The sequence below is a fragment of the Salarias fasciatus genome, chromosome 20 (assembly GCF_902148845.1).
Source record: "Salarias fasciatus chromosome 20, fSalaFa1.1, whole genome shotgun sequence".
Classification (NCBI taxonomy): Eukaryota; Metazoa; Chordata; class Actinopteri; order Blenniiformes; family Blenniidae; genus Salarias; species Salarias fasciatus.
This window is the reverse complement of record NC_043764.1, coordinates 24454270-24470230: the sequence shown is the minus strand read 5'-3', so window position 1 is coordinate 24470230 and position 15961 is coordinate 24454270. Positions and strand designations below refer to the sequence as shown.

The 15961-nt window shown below is 45.7% G+C and overlaps 2 protein-coding genes across 4 annotated transcripts in view; one reads left to right on the top strand and one right to left on the bottom strand.

The window, feature by feature from the left end:
• Positions 1-5091: 5091 nt before the first annotated feature.
• sp5l (Sp5 transcription factor-like) lies at positions 5092-6593 on the top strand. The gene is made up of 2 exons (XM_030118724.1): positions 5092-5229; positions 5484-6593. The coding sequence occupies exons 1-2, from the start codon at positions 5176-5178 to the stop codon at positions 6525-6527; spliced, it is 1098 nt and encodes a 365-aa protein (XP_029974584.1). The 5' UTR covers positions 5092-5175; the 3' UTR covers positions 6528-6593.
• A 1607-nt stretch (positions 6594-8200) lies between these two features.
• Positions 8201-15961, bottom strand: part of arhgef25a (Rho guanine nucleotide exchange factor (GEF) 25a) — a 40212-nt gene continuing 32451 nt past the window's right edge. For 2 of the 3 annotated variants that reach the window (XM_030118646.1, XM_030118648.1), the window contains 9 exons: positions 14363-14452; positions 13928-14020; positions 13423-13473; positions 13092-13169; positions 12761-12952; positions 12344-12524; positions 11297-11526; positions 11066-11200; positions 8201-10167 (listed from right to left, as the gene is read on the bottom strand). In XM_030118646.1, coding sequence (XP_029974506.1) covers positions 10048-10167; positions 11066-11200; positions 11297-11526; positions 12344-12524; positions 12761-12952; positions 13092-13169; positions 13423-13473; positions 13928-14020; positions 14363-14452 — 1170 coding nt within the window. In that variant the 3' untranslated portion in view covers positions 8201-10047. The remainder of the gene's footprint in view (positions 10168-11065; positions 11201-11296; positions 11527-12343; positions 12525-12760; positions 12953-13091; positions 13170-13422; positions 13474-13927; positions 14021-14362; positions 14453-15961) is intronic. The other variant, XM_030118647.1, reaches the window with a different exon arrangement.

Sequence of the window (15961 nt, the reverse complement as noted above, 5' to 3'; positions counted from 1 at the left end):
TTTTATTTTTATTTTATTTTTTTTTTTTGCATACATGTTGTTTGGCTTTTGTTTTCATTTTTGTTAAATTTGATGGCATAAAGTTTTCAGTTTCGGTTCAGTCTGTTCTTTAATATCAACACTTTTCTTACACTAAACTCACACTGTAAAGAGCAAATCAGTTTATTGGATTCAACAGTGCTACAAAGGTGAAGAAGGCAGAGATTTTTTAAATTATTTTCTTTTACTGTATGTACTTCACAAGATCTCTCTCTCCCCCTCTCGCTCCCTCTCTCTCTCTCTCTCTCTCTCTCTCTCTCTCTCTCTCTCTCTCCTCTCTCGTCTTTCTGGGAGTATGGGTGCATGTCAAGTGATTGTTGAATTGAAATATTGATGTGGAGTATCAAAGCGTGGCGTAGCACTCCTGTGTTTCCAGAACTAACCACGAAGCGCTTTGATCAGATACTCCTGTGATCTGACTTCTGAAGTTGTTAAGAGTGCTGGAAAACAAAATGCAAACAAACTTCAAGTGCTCTTGGTATTGATAAAAGTTTTCTTTGACAAGTGGAGATGCGTGCTGTCTGCCTGCGTCTGCCCAAGACTGGAGATTTTGGGGCTTTCGTAACATGCGAACGGACAAGAGATGAGGGAATTTACTGTGGGTTTCTGCTTCTCACACAGCCAGCGCAGCAAACTGCAGTGCAGTCGTGGGAATCAACACAAAATGCTTCTGTTATCACGTTCTGAGCAGCAGGGCAGAAACTGTTCTAATTCGATGTCCATGTTTCACCTAATTATGCTTTTATATGTTGCGGTAGGACACCTGTGAAAAGATTTGCCTGGTCGTTGCCGCTTTATGTCATTTATTCATTAACTTACTGTCTGCAGTGTTTAGCATGTGTAACATTCTTTTTAGTGTCGCCCCAACTGTGATAGTGTGATCAAAATGGAGTTGCTGTTCTTAAAACAAATCAATCTTCTTTTTTTTGAAGATGAGTCAGTATGATTCAAAGATACAATAAATTCCTTCAGAATTCCCAATCGGTTTCACCCGTCATGTAAAAATCAATCAATTCTCTTATTCAGCATCATGTTAAGAGAAGAGGTGACTGCATTGTGGCATATAGTGAAATTAGAGGCTGTTTATCTGTAGATATGATTCGGTATGAATGAAGTAAAAAGAAGCAACATCGGCGAATCAAACTGTCCGGCTTTGTAATGATGGGAAAATCTTGATTTCAACTGTGAGCCTTTTAAAAAATACATCTTAGACCCTGTTTTCATGGTTTATGGCCATTTCGTCTACTCCCAGTTCGTCTATTCCCAGTTCGTCTACTACCCTGCTGGCAAATATTCCCATTTCGTTTACTTTTGTCTACTTCAACATTAGACCACCAAAATAACATTAATTATGAAAGTTATTTAAGAAACAGGATATTTATTATGAAAACTGCTACAACAGCTATTTATTTCAGATATTATTAATGTGTTTATGATATAGAAATGACCTTAAAATAGGCCTCCTGTAACAGATTTTTATTTTGTCTACTTTTGTCTACTGCATTTTTATACCACCAAAATGCCAATAATTCTTAAAGTTAGTAGATTCATGATAATAAAATGACTTAAGTCAGATACAAAGGGAGAAAAGTATGACATCAATGGCCTAACCCTAACCCTAACAATGCCCTAACCCGAACCCTTGAAGTTTAGTGTTTAAAAGGGTAAGAATCAGTCAAAATATAGTATTACAGCAAAACCTGTGGAAAAGTAGTGAAACGTGGGAAAAATACACAGTAGATGAAAGAAGACGAAATGGGAATACATGTCAGAAACAGAGTAGACGAAATGGGATGTTGCTGTTTTTATGACACTGTTTCAAGTAACAACACATCGTTTTAATGTTTTTATTGACGCTACGGGTGAGACTACCAAATCCCAGGAGAATACTGACTGGGAGTCACACCACTCTGGAGGCCGCCATTGTTCTTATTATGTCCATCTACTCTTACATGTGCAGAAGAAAGATTTACTATGATCGTGGTGTCCATGCACTTAACAGTGTTTCACTTGAAAGCTTATCAACTCTCCCAGTGAAGAACAGACTCCTGAATGAACCGTCGCATTGTTGTACAGTAAAAGTCCAGCTGTTGGTTCGTCTCCCCGTCCTAAAGAAACCGGGCGTCGTGCTAATTATGGCCCATCTTGTCCGGCCTCGGCTCGCTGAATGGGTGAAAAGTGAAGCGCTCCAGTCAGCAGCAGGCTTTTCCATGCTGCCCGTCTCACCCATTAGGACACATTTGTCACTCGGGGGCCATCGAGGCGGCGCGGTGCTGTAAAAGCGGCTTTTTTGACATGACCACCAGCACAAAGCCCGGCCTCCTCTGTGCCGGCCCTTTTCGGGTGCAGATGGTCAAGACAGCTGGGACAATTTAGCGATCTGAGGCTTTTAAACTGCCCCCCAGGCATGATAAAAACAGCTTGAGCATCCACTTGCATATTCTACTCTCTGACTTTAAGAGCAACAACATGTCAAGAGCAGCACCTACTGCGTTCCCACAGCCAGAAAACTGAGCTACTGATCTGTATCAAACCCTCCTTGAAGCGTTTTATAAAAGTATTCTACTTTCTTGGATGTGTTTTCTCTCTTTCTGGAAACGAGTGCACGGGAACATCTGCATCATCTTGTTGGGATTTCGGGTGTGTGTCAGTTCTGAAGTTGCTGGTCTTCACCCAGTCAGAGCGGCGGCGCCGTATGACGGAGCGGAGCGGGCCTGATTACCGGCAATCTCACCAGCTGTTTAATGAACACAGGGACCTCTTTCTCTGGAAATTAGTTTTCCCTTGAATACTGTGGAAGCCGTATCCAGGTCTATTTAAATGAGGTAACATGGGGAAGGTAAGCACCACCACATGAGCATTGTTTTCACAGTTCAAAGTGAGGAGAGAGTACTTTGCACTTCAAAGACACTCATCTGGGAGGCAGTACAGTGGGGGGGGGGGGGGGGGGGGGGGGGGGACAGGAAATAAGAATCAGGGTAATTAACAACTTCTGCTCCGTAATAAACCGCAGACATAGTATACCTCTGCCTCCAAGATACACCGCTTCCACGTCCTCCTCGCTCGTTTCCTTTACTGCTGCCTGCTTTCATCCTAAATGTTCTTTTTAATTTGGAATTAGACTTTTTTTTTTTCCCCCTCCTCGATGCCGATTTGACTACATCATGTTTATAATGACTTTCATGAGGAATTTGTTGCAGTAAATATCTGAGTAGTTTCGATCTAAATGGAGCATTGATCTGCAAATCTCAGTCTGCCTGCTGAAATGATTTGCTTGAATTAGAATCTCAGGCCTTTTAATCCTTCTGTTGTCACTGCATCTGCTCTTAGTTTGGGTAAATGTTTTATGTGAAAATAGAGTGATGATTATTCCCTTCTTTTCTGATAAGAAAAAATAAAAATATGAATAAAAGAAAATTATCCAACAATGAAAACTGACTCAATGTGTGTTTTATTAGTATAAAGTATGTGTGATTATGAGCTTAAAGGGAAACACGTTGGTTAAAAACCAGAATTAAACTGTATGCTGTCAGTTTAGGTTGTTTAAAAACATAAAAAGGCCCAAACAAGAAAGAAATGTGTCATTATTCTTTTGACTGTCTGTTTTATCAGTAAGTAGAGTTACTAAAAAAAACGAAATTGCTCACATTTATTTGAGAATGATCCTTTCTTTTCACTTTTATCTCATTCCTTCTTTTACACGGCCTCTCCTCGGAGCGTGTTTATTTAAGAATCACCGTGTGCGTGAAACAGTGAGGAGCAGATCAGCGAGAAACCAGGAATTTACATGAGAAACAGGTTCCCAGCCTGGATTTAAACTCTTAACATTGTAATGGTGAACAGACTTACAGAATGAGATTAAGCCTCAATCTGCATTTAATGGAGAAGATCTGAAGCGGCCTCTACTTGAACCCTGAAATGTGAGAATGTCACACAGGGCAGCCTATTTGACATGTCACCTACTGGTGAGAACTCGGGGCCTTTGATTGAGTTTTATCAATTAGCTTTGTGAGGGAAGATAATGTGACTTTCTTCACTGTGTGAGCCTCGCTACCTGCCAGGCCAGGCTGCTGCCGGCATTAACACACAAAAAGTGAGTGTCGACTGGAAGAGAGCTCATAATCAAACAGTGAATGGATTCACCTTACAGCTGTCACACTCATTCATCCTGTCACTGTCTTTCAGAAATGATAGATAGATAGATAGATAGATAGATAGATAGATAGATAGATAGATAGATAGATAGGTTTTTATTCGGCACTGCGTCACTGATCGCTGCCAGAAATAAAAGCAATCCTCTTGTTTTCTTTCTTTATTGGAATTCCACTGTGGAGCTGCAGCAGCATGCAGATACTCCCAAAGTGAAGCATATTTTTGACTCTGTTCATCTCAGATCTTTTAACAGAGTAAGCATTTCCTCTGCTAAAAGTGCTCCTATGAAAAGTTGCTGAAACAGATATTTACTCTTGGAATTTTTTTTTTCTTTTTTTTAATTAATTTAATTTTTATTGTGCTTGAAGACCTGAAAGACACACATATACACACATCCACACACAGGTTCATGAGAGTTTAAATAGAGACTGTGTAATGTTATAAAAAAAAAATACATTTTCTTTTTTTTTCCCCCTCTAACAATCGGAGGAGGAGTCAGTTCTTAGGGTCAACATTTGGTTGAAATTGCGTGAAATTATGAGTAGCCCACCCCTTCACCTAACAAGCCCCCCTCCTTCCTCCTTCACATCCCCTCTCTATTGACGAGCTCGCCTGCATCATACTGGAGACCCCGTCGAGAGGATCTTTTCTCTCTATAAAGAGAAGATGCGGCTCCGGCGCTCCTGAGATGATCCGGAGGATTTACCGCGCTCTGATCCGACACGCGCTCCACGCTCGGGAGCAGCTCGGCGCCAGATCACCTGGACCGTGAGCACAGCGAAGAGATTTACCTGCAGGGCTGAGGGACGCTTGCATGACCCGGGATTTCCCAGCCGAAGTGTGGGAGTCGTCCCGGAGCCGCATGTGAGCGCCTTTCTTCCCCCCTCCGTGCGCCACAGCTGCAGTCCGGACTTTGCGCGTCGTCGTCGCCTCTCGGCGCAGTTTGCGTTGCAGGTGCTTTTTGGACGCGGAGCGCCAGGACAGATGGCTGCGCTGACGATACAGCGGACTGACAACTTTTTACACACGTTTTTGCAGGTTTGTTAGGCTTTAGATTTGAAAAAAAAAAAAAAAAAAAAAGATTGATCCATGCGTCCTTGCTGTGAAAACGCACGTCCTCATAACTTTGCATGAAGTGCTGCGTCTTTTTTTTTTTAAAATGTAAAATAAGAAACAATTTAAGTGCAGTATATTCACTTTTCAAATAATCACAAAGCAAATCAGATTAAAAATATCTATATTTCTTTAATTTGTATTTTACAAACTTTGCATGTGTTTCCATCCCCACCCAGGACCGGACGCCCAGCTCCTCTCCAGAGGGAGCCCCCAACGCTCTCTCCTTCCTGGCCACCACCTGTAGCCAGGCCTGGCAGGTGGGGGGCTCCATGGGCTCCGAGGGCTCGCAGTTCCCCTACGAAGGCACCGTCAGCTCCACGTCGGGAATGTTTCAGCTGTGGAGCAACGACATGGCTCCCACCACGGCCCTCAGCACGCACCAGATGACCTTCACCGTGCCCAAGGTGCAGTTCACCGGACACGTGCAGTCCACTTTGAGTCACCATCATCACCATCACCACCACCCCCATCACCACCACCACGAACTGCCTCTCACCCCGCCGGCCGAGCCTCCCTCGTCCTACTCCTTCGAGCTGTCCCCCGTGAAAGTGCTATCCTCGCAGCCGCAGTCCGCCGCTCCCTACTACCCTCAGCACAACGGAGTGGGTCAGAACTTTCCCAGCTTCCTCCAGAACTCCTCAGCCAGGCATCATTTATCCGGGGGCCACGTGGAGGACGGCCAGCAGTGGTGGAGTCTACCCCAGACCAACGCCGCCCCCTCCAACCACCCCTTCTCCCTGGGAAGGCAGCTGGTTTTGGGCCACCAGCCGCAAATCGCCGCTCTCCTCCAGGGCACGTCCAAAGGTCTGCTGAGCTCCACCCGCCGCTGCCGCCGCTGCAAGTGCCCCAACTGCCAGGCGAACGGCGGCGGGCTGGAGTTCGGGAAGAAGAGACTCCACATCTGCCACATCCCGGAGTGTGGCAAGGTCTACAAGAAGACCTCTCACCTGAAGGCGCACCTGCGCTGGCACGCCGGCGAGAGGCCCTTCATCTGTAACTGGCTCTTCTGCGGTAAGAGCTTCACCCGGTCGGACGAGCTGCAGCGGCACCTCCGCACCCACACTGGGGAGAAGCGCTTCGGGTGCCAGCAGTGCGGCAAGAGATTCATGAGGAGCGACCACCTCTCCAAGCACGTCAAGACCCACCAGACGAGGAAGAGCCGGTCTGGGCCGCCGCCACAGAGCACGGACCCTCTGCTCACCAACATCAAGAGAGAGTAGCCTCTCCGGCCCTTCGTTCAGAAACAACCATCATCCACGGACGGACTGAGACTTATTGCCATAGGTTTGCACTAGAGGGGAAACGTCAAGCTCCCAAAACACCCGATCAAAGCCCCACTTCCCACTTCGATTAGTACCGTGAAAGTATATTTAGTGACCATTCAGAGTCTGTTTGAGTCAACACACATTCAAAGAAAACTTGAAGCCTTTTTTAGTGCTATTGTGAGTTTTTGCTGCATTCAGTGTACTTTTCAACATACTACATGGACAGAAACCGGGAAGGAAAATAAGACTTTATGCCTTTCACAATTTAAAATGTATTTAAATTTCAACTGATGTGAAAATCTATTTTTCTTTTTAAAATTTTTGATGTAAATATTTTATTCATGTGAACGAAACGCCTGACGTGAGAAAAATTGCAAGTTTTTAAGAATAAGTTGTCCATCTTAAAATGTCTAAATAATTGTATGCCTTAGTACAGCTTAAAGATGCTGTCAAAAAATATTTCTGTTATCTTGAAGACGTTGTGTTTACTGTTTGAATTTGATCCTGAAACAGATCCAAGTTGCCCGCTTCAAGGTAGGAATATTTTTTGAGACGTAAACTCTTTGATCCAGGACTCATCAGATCTCGGGCCGCGACGCGAAGCCTCGTTTCTGCAAATCAGTAAACATTTTAAAATTTTAAGTTCTTTGTAAATTATGTATAAATATCATGAACAATTTTATTGGGATGATGGCAGCATGTACATTTTAATAAACATTGTTCTTGAAAACAAATTTTTTTCAGCTTCTAATAACATTATTTTCTTACACGTCGATGGATGTTTGTGTAAATAAAACACCCAGAATTGTTTTTAACCCTCTAATAAATGTGTGAAGTGTGCCCTGGAGATCTGGCATTTCATTTGGATGATAATCTGATTGCTTCGTCGTGCTGCCGGCGTGAAGGAGGAAGCCGGTGACGGAGAGCTGACAGGGTGGGCTGTTCAAAGATCCTCACACCTCAAAGTAAATACTCATCCCATTGATGGGCCTGTTTGTCTCGCCCGCTGCAATCAAGTTCACAGTCATGTGGCTTTTTAATGAGTGTTTTCTTTCTCTCGATGGAGGAGATTGAGTCAACAGATGCAACACAGAGCGGCGGAGAGGAATTCCCTGTGAATGGGACCCCTGTTGCTGAGACCCCCTCGGTGGTGACAGGAACTCCCTTTGATTTTGCACCCTTGTGAAAGTTAATACCCCCTTTCTCCCCCCTCCGTCACAAGCCTCCATATATCACAGCCGTGTTACGATCGGCCTCGCTTTACTGCCCAGAATGGGGCTTTATTCAGAGGCCAGCCAACCAGATGTCTGCTCATCCAGGGGTTTCTTCTCTTTGTTTTTAATCCTGTTTGAAGTTTCTCCAAATGGGATGCGAAGGCAAGCAGACTGCTTTGTCCTTGTCGGAGGTCCCACACTAAAGTCTCGGGACCCCAGTGGAAATATCAGCACTTGTATTTGTAAGATTAATTTAGTCTGAGTGTGTAAATGTCGAAACCTGCCGGGGTGAATTTTTATCCGTCCAATAAATCAAACCAAAAAGTGTTTAGAGATATTTTGGTCTAAAATTTCACTGAATAAAAATCCACCAGCGGCTGTAATATTTAACAAGATGTGTAGAGAAACACACACTCATGTTCAAAAAAACACTTTTTCTTTATTTGATATTGTACAACTGTTTCTAATCAGTCAAACATGGCGTTAACCAACCCTCCCTTGTTGTGTGTCCTTTTTTGGTTCTCTGTAGTGGTTTTCCTTTGTGTTCCATGCAACACTGCCTGAACGGTAATCCCCATAAAAACTCACCAGTTCACACGAACTGCTGGTTCTGTGAGATGGCTGTCACAACTTTCAGTTCATTATGATTTATACGTTGGTTTTGCAGGACTGATTGTTAAGAAGCTTGAACGTCAGCGCTGAAATATGAGGCCTACTGATCTTTGGTGCAGCTGTATGATCCAACTTAATTGGAAGTGAAAGCCTGATGAGGACCTCTACTGGCCGCGGCGCAGGAGAGAGGGGACAGGGCAGCCCCCTGGTATCCGTCCCGCTCTCCTCCGCCTGTTTCTCATGGGATCTGCGATTGCTCTGTGAGAGTATTGGCAAGCCCGAAGTATAGAGTAAGAGCCTGAAACACTTGAGTGTTGTGCTGCGGCGGGTTTTTGGCACTGTTGAGGAAGAGGGAGCATGCAGATTTGTCAGCATTACTCTTGTTTATGCAGCAACACATCCTCGCCCTCCGTTCTGACCAGCGGTGATACTTCTCGGCATACCTGGGTCACCTTGAGAGTGGAAACGGATGATTGCCTTTATGGTATGTATGCACTGTACAATTTCTGGCCCATGAGGGCAAACGCTAACAGAGATTATAGAAACGGTGCACAGCCTTGACATGACAGCAGTGGACTAAAAAAAAAAAAAAAACATACTCATTTTGAAGGAACTCCTGTTCATAAAAGCACAAGCAGCCCACTTCAGCATGGTTTGTGTTGCACTGTGCCGGCCATTCACTCAGGAGATGTTGCATGCAGCACTCTGGGGTCAGCACAGCAGGCCCTTTGAATGCAGACTCCTTGCAACTCCTCTGGGGTTTCCCGAAGAGCAAAGAGCGTTCTGGAGTGACGTCACACCCACAGAGAACCTCCAGGGAGCTCCCTCATGCCTCCTGGTCCAGATCAAAAGAGGGCCGGTCAAACAGAATAATAGAGCGCACCGGGGCTCTCAGCACTGTGGCGAGAAAGAAAGTTCTTCACCTTCACCTGAAAGTGTGAAATCTGAGTGAGGAAAAGTCCGCGTGGCGCGTTCACATCAAGTGTGCTGCCTTTTCCCCTTCCCGTCGACGCCAACCGCAAACTCAGCTGTCGGCAGGGGAGTGGGGAAAGTCCGACTAAACAAGCTGCATTAACTTCACAATGGGGCTTCGGAACAAATCAGAAATTTACCAGAAGGTACAAGAAGAGCCACTCCTCACACACGCACGCATACACACACACACGCGCGCACACACACATTTGATAAGCATTCAGACACATGCGCAACTCCAGTGACTGCCCCAATCAGGAATGGAATCATTGAACAAATTCCCCTTGCCTTTGATAGAGAGAATAGTGAAATACAGACTCTCTTAAAAGGTAAAAAAACAAAAACAAAAACAAAATAAAACAGAAACTATAATAACGGTGAGTGTCCATGAAGAGTTTCATAACCTCTCACCAGGTGCTGCTCATGTACACCAGGTGATTCAGGCTGTGTCGCCTCCCTTTCAGTTGCTCTCAAGAAAGGAGCAAATTTTTGTGTGTGTGTTTTAATATACATATATCTGCAGCCTGTCAATCCTTCAAATGTTCCTTCAGATTCCTTCAGAATCCACCAGAAGTCGTGACCCAGGTTGAGCGTCCGACCTGGAATCAAAGTCTTGTCTTCACAGCTGCGACCCGAGCTGCCGTCTCGCCGACCCAGGTGATGCACGGCACCAGAGTTCAAAGGTCGTCCTCGTCGAGCTGCGCCAGGTTGCTGGGACGTCGCCCGGCCGAGGGGCCTGACGGTGGAGCCTGGCCGTCGGCGGCCTGACCCCTGCGGCAGCCCTCTCCTGCTCTCTGCTGGGGAGACAGGGAACATTCAGCATCTCACCAACGTTCATCTTTCACACCAACAACAGAAGGTTTTCTCTTCTTTTCTATGACTGAGAGCATTTGTTTAAAAATGTGTGTTGGAAATTAAAGACTATATCAGTGTCTCATGTGTGTCTCATGTGTGCCCAAGTGTGGAAGAAGGTTGTGTGAGCTTTGATAGGCATCTCTCTCTGACTTCCTCCTCTGGCCCGGCCTGCATCCTGTTTGTGATGTGCCAAATCTCTGCAGTCTGGGTAAACAAGAAGAAGGCTGAAAACAGGGGCTAAATGCCCGCCAGCGTAATCACCCTGGAGAATAAAGGGCCAACGATGACAGAGGGAGACGCTGCTAATGGTGGTGTGAGATTTAAAAACAGGATGCTGAATGGCATTAAGCTTAATGAGGTAAAATTCAAAATGAGAACGAACAGGACTGTATTTATCGTCAATGTATTTGAAATAACTCACAGACATTTTAGCTTCAACTTCAAAATTATTGTAAAAGTATTGCACTTCATTTTCCTTAAGAGAAAGAAAAAAAAAATCCAGATTATTTTTATTCATTCCGTTTTCATCCAACAGGGGGAGGAATAACTCTTCCAATGATCCAACAAATCTCCTCACTATATGTGTGTCTCAATAAATGGCAACCATTTACTGAAGTCTTTCATCTTTTAATTAAATTAATGAACACATTGGAATTATTGTTAGACATTTTATAATGGTCTTTATTTCCCTCGTGATTTGCTTCCCGTTGCTGTTGTTCATTTTTCCCCGGCGCTGCCGTTGAATAATAACAACTCCGGCGCACACTGTTCAGAGAAATCATGGTTTTATGACTTTGAAGCCAGGACGGCGTCATCGTCAGACAGAAGCGCACTCAGTACCTGTGCACTCTGCGCGGCCGGGGTGTAGAGACCGTTGGAGACGGCCGGACAGTTTGGCTGATCGGCGAAGCCCAGCTGGACGTGTGACGGGGATACAGTGTGGGGGTCAGCAGGGCACGGCTGGACCAGGGTGGGCTGCGGGGGGGGGGGGGGGGGGGGGGGGGGGGGGGGAGACAGGTCAGACAGTCACACGGTCTCAGGTTGGTTCACCGGGAACTTAAAGCCGCTTACGTCTTTGAGCGAGCAGCTCCCGTTGGAGCCCTGGCCGGGGCCCTGGCTGGGCAGGTAGAGGGCGGGCAGGGAGGTGTTGTGGGAGTGGAGGGACGGCAGCTTGTGGCGGTCGATGGAGGCGGAGGAGTGAGGCCGCAGGGCGCTGGCGGCAGAGAGGGGGGGCCTCATGCTGCGGCCCAGGCTATTCGACTTGCTCTCCCTCCGCTGGTACTCAATCGGTGACTGTAAGGCTGCAGGACACACGGAACACAGGCAGATATACGTTCATCAAGGTGCAAACTAACAAACCAATAACTAATAGAATAATATCCAATAACATAATTCCTGCCAATATTGGAGAGACGAGCCAATAGTGTAATGGTGGATCTGTATCAATAACATTGCTAATAATTTAGTTAATAATCCAATCATTCATCACATCAGGGAGTAGCATATCAAAATATCCTTTCAAAATGTCACGACTACAGCCAATATTTTGATAACACATATTTACAACTGCATCCATTGATTTTTTAATTTTTATTTTTTTTTGCAAGTTTTGTGCGGTCTGCTTAAGTAAAATGGGTGTTGTGAACAGCTGTTATACTCATTCATTGAGGATACATACTGTACAGCACTGTCTCTCAATTATAATTACCGGTATTATATAATATATTATTATATTATTGGCATGTTGTCACATTGTTGACTTTATTACATTCAAAATGTCCAAAATATTCTATTACAGGCAGTTATATCATAATTGGTTGCTCCATGCTTCCTCTCTTGTAATTGCATCTTATTATATCATTATATTTGTAGCTGCTACTAAAATAAACATTGTACGTTAGAGCAGATGTGCGAACAGTGTCTTATTCTTATCTTGATAAACTGATTATTATTGTTTTCTCACAATGAGCTTTCACATGAAGACGAAGCAGACTATAACCACATTTCTGTTCTCCGTCTATGTGAGCACACAGAGTCAATATCTGGACATGATATAAGAAACACGATGTATGGATTTAGGAGACATGGCGTCTTCTTCAGAGCTCAGCCGGGACTTACCATTGAGGAAATTGCGCTGGCTTTCCAAGATCTGCACCACATCGTTGACCCAGGCCCTGCAGATGTCCGGGGAGGCGGCCTGCAGCTGGAAGCGCACCACGCTGCCGTCGGGGTTACGGGACGTCAGCACGAAGCGAGACTCGTCCCCGTCCGGGCTGGGCTCCACCCCGAGACAGCTCACCTGTTTGAAGGCATCAAACACGACTGACTCCCACCTGAGAGCGGCTCATCCCGCCGAGCTTCTGCACATGAAAGCCTCTAACAAGTCCCCGCTGTGGAATTACATAACAGGCTGAAATCTGCCGTAAATCTTTTGTGTGACTCATAACCATGGAGTCCAGGGAGCGTTCTCGCTTTAATTCTGCTAAAACGCCCTGGCAGACGCGTCGGAGAGCTCCGGGGCTTAGCAGCACCCACCTTGATGCTGTTTTTGAAGGTGTATCCAGGGAGCGAGAAGCCTTTCTTCCGGTCGATGGGCTCGCTGAAGATGACCAGCTGCTCAAACAGAAAGATGCGTCGCTCTTTGGCCCGAGACAGGAAGCTGCTGTCCTGCTCGGTGACGGTGAAGGTGTCCTGCTGGAGCAGCTTGCCCTGGGCTGTGATCTTCCCCTGCTCACACAATGACGAGAACCAACCAACAAACAAGGAAAGCAGTCACACAGCTGTTTCCAGGAGCGGCACAGTTGACATGAGGAAGGTCACTGTGTCGAGGAGGGAGGAGGAAGAGTGTAAACAGGATTAAGCGTACCTCGAAGCCTTGTAGTCGACCCACATTCATCATGTCGTTGCATCGTTTTGGCACAAAGCACATCACTTCTACTGCTTTCTGTTGGAAAAACAAACTCTTTTTTTATTATCGTGCAACAGATGTTCGACAGAGAAACAGTCTCTCATTCATTAAAGTTGTGCTTACCAAACACTTCATACATACTGGATGCAATATTGATGCAATATCAGAAGGTTTTCCTACACGACGCTCAAAAGTTTCATTTTTGTGTCTTGAATTGCTGAAAACTGAAAGCTCCTCTAACAAAAGCCTCATGCTGGTTTTGCTGATCTTCTTCCGTGAACACACTTACTTCCAGCTCCTCTGTGTCCATCCCAGCTTTGGTGTTATACTTGAGGAAGTCCTGTTGAAGTAAACACAGCGTGGTCACAGAGCGCTCCAGGTCGACTGTACAGTGAAAGAGACGACATCTGGAAGAGCCTCATGGGAATTAAACCCATCCTTCACTTGCTTCCCAGAGGGCAAAGACTTGAATTTAGACAACATTTTAGTACCAGCGATGTCACTTTGTGATTATCTTCAAAGACTTTCCAGCACTATTGCTCCAAATTAGAACAAGTCCGACTCTCTAATTGCTTCTTCCTCTCCGCATGGAAAGTGGTCCAAGCAGACAATACACTGTGTGTCATCTGTGTTTATGCACGAACGGATGTGTGTGAGTGTTGCTGTATGTTTACAGCCTCATGGCAGGACCTGCTGTGTGTCTGACAGCTGCTCGGTGTGTGTGTGTGTGTGTGTGTGTGTGTGTGTGTGGGTGCTGGTGTTGATCAACAGCACAGCAGCGCCCTGCTGTTCACCTTCAGCAGTAGCTGGTACTTCATAATCCTCTGGACGGGTTTGATGAGCAGGTCGTTGAGCTGCAGCCTGTGTCCCAGCTGCTGCCGGAGCTCCTGACAGCAGAGACGGATACGACACCAGTCAACATGACAGCCGCAGCGCCGAACGCTGCGGATGATGGCCTATTTAAGCCCTCTAAGACAATAAAGCGCTGGGATTACACTGCATGTCTGTTCGTCTCGTGTTTGCTGTCAGTTTGAATAAACTAATTACAATCTGAATAATAAATGGCTGCTCAAAAGAGATCAACAGGCCATGTATAATACATAGAATAGGCACAATGAGACGCATGCATACTCAATGTCTGTGATTGGCAGGTGAAGATGTTGTGTTGGACTGAACAGATGATATATATCAATAACCTCAAGAAAAAGGTTAAAAAAATAGTAATTTACCTCAAAATATGTCTCAATATACTCTGACACGATGTGTTCCGACTTGGGCTTGTTCTGACAGTAAACTACATACATATGCAGACGCCTCTCCTGCAACACAAGCCAAACAAACAGATTAGACACGAGCTGCAAGAGACAATAGTCCTGTAACAGGAGCCTCGCTGTGAGAAAAATCCACCTGTAATTGCATTAGAAAGAAATTAAAATGCCACTGACGGCGAGCAAAAACAGCAATCGATGTGCGGCGTCCCCGCTCGCTCTGTGATGAAAGGGAGCGGAGCAGTAATGAGAGCAGGGCCTTTGAATCTAACCCCGCCAGTGACTAATTGGCACGGGAGTGCAGATGTGGCAGTCTCCAGAACCCTAATGGAGCCACGCGTAGATGCACATCAGGTTATGTATAATTTACCCAGGTTACCCTCAGTGTAACCGGAGCCTTTTAGAGCCTGCCGCCATAAAGCCGTACCTAGCAACTGGCTGGATGGCGCCGTAACCTTGAGAACAGGAGGCTGCTCCACTTGAATATGGACATGGAGTCACAGCACAGACAGCTGAAATATGAGGAAGTGTTCGTGTCGCTCCACCAGCGTTTGGGAACATGTTCACATGTGTTTATATGCTGCGTGTGTGTGTGTGTGTGTGTGTGAGCGCACATGTTGCATATTGGCGATACAGCTCTTGTTAAAAGCGGATTTGGCTTTCTGCTTTTCATTAAGGCCATGTTCCCAACCCGCTTGTTTTCACAGTTTGACACCACGCTTAGATTTAGTTACAAGTTTCTTTATCCCCCCCAACAGGCTTTTGGAGTTGATCGTCCAGTGGGCCGAGCCTCGTTGAACTGCTTGGAGAGCTACACTCAAAAGGAAACGAACATGGCTAAAGAGAGACACACACTTTTTACTTAATGATCTTCGAACAAAAGGCAAGTCATATTACCCACCGCGCCCGCTTCCACTGCATGCGCCACCACTTAAAAAAAAATCTAATTTGGTTTAAGTCTTGTGACTTGAAACTGGCTCGGGCTCTATTCAGTTTCAACGAACAATTGGTTAAACAGTAAAACTTTGTTGCAATAATCATTTTGTTTTTTTTGTCGTGAGGAAACAGGTCACTGTTCCGGGTGGAAAGAAGGTTTCATATCAAAGACCTTTTGCTCAGGATTTGACATTCATCATCTTTTCCCTTCTTGTCTCCTCTGAATGTTTTTCCCTGGCGTTTCCTGGCCGGTCCAGGCCTGACTGCGTGAGCAGACTTGTGCGTATGTGTGCGTCGGTCGTGTGCGCCGCTGTAAAAACACTGCTGCATGGAGACGTATCAGCAACGGGGAAGAGGAAGGAGAGAGGCTGGCAGCTGGGAGAGGAGGAAAGAGCTACGCTACAGGATAAACAGGAGCTCTGCCTGTTTTCTTAGCTCTTTTTTTACTCTCACTCCAAACAGCTCAAGGAAGCAGACCCAGACGCCTCCACTCCGGGGTGTGTGTGTGTGTGTGTGTGTGTGTGTGTGTGTGTGTGTGTGTGTGTGTGTGTGTGTGTGTGTGTGTGTCTCTTTGTTTTGCCCTCATTATGGGGTCATGATCGCTTTGGGTCTGGCAGAGTACTG

Coding starts and splice junctions, on each gene's coding strand:
- sp5l (XM_030118724.1), top strand. CDS start 5,176: ATGGCTGCGCTGACGATACAGCGGACTGACAACTTTTTACACACGTTT. Junction 5,230..5,483: donor TTTTACACACGTTTTTGCAG/GTTTGTTAGGCT, acceptor ATCCCCACCCAG/GACCGGACGCCCAGCTCCTC.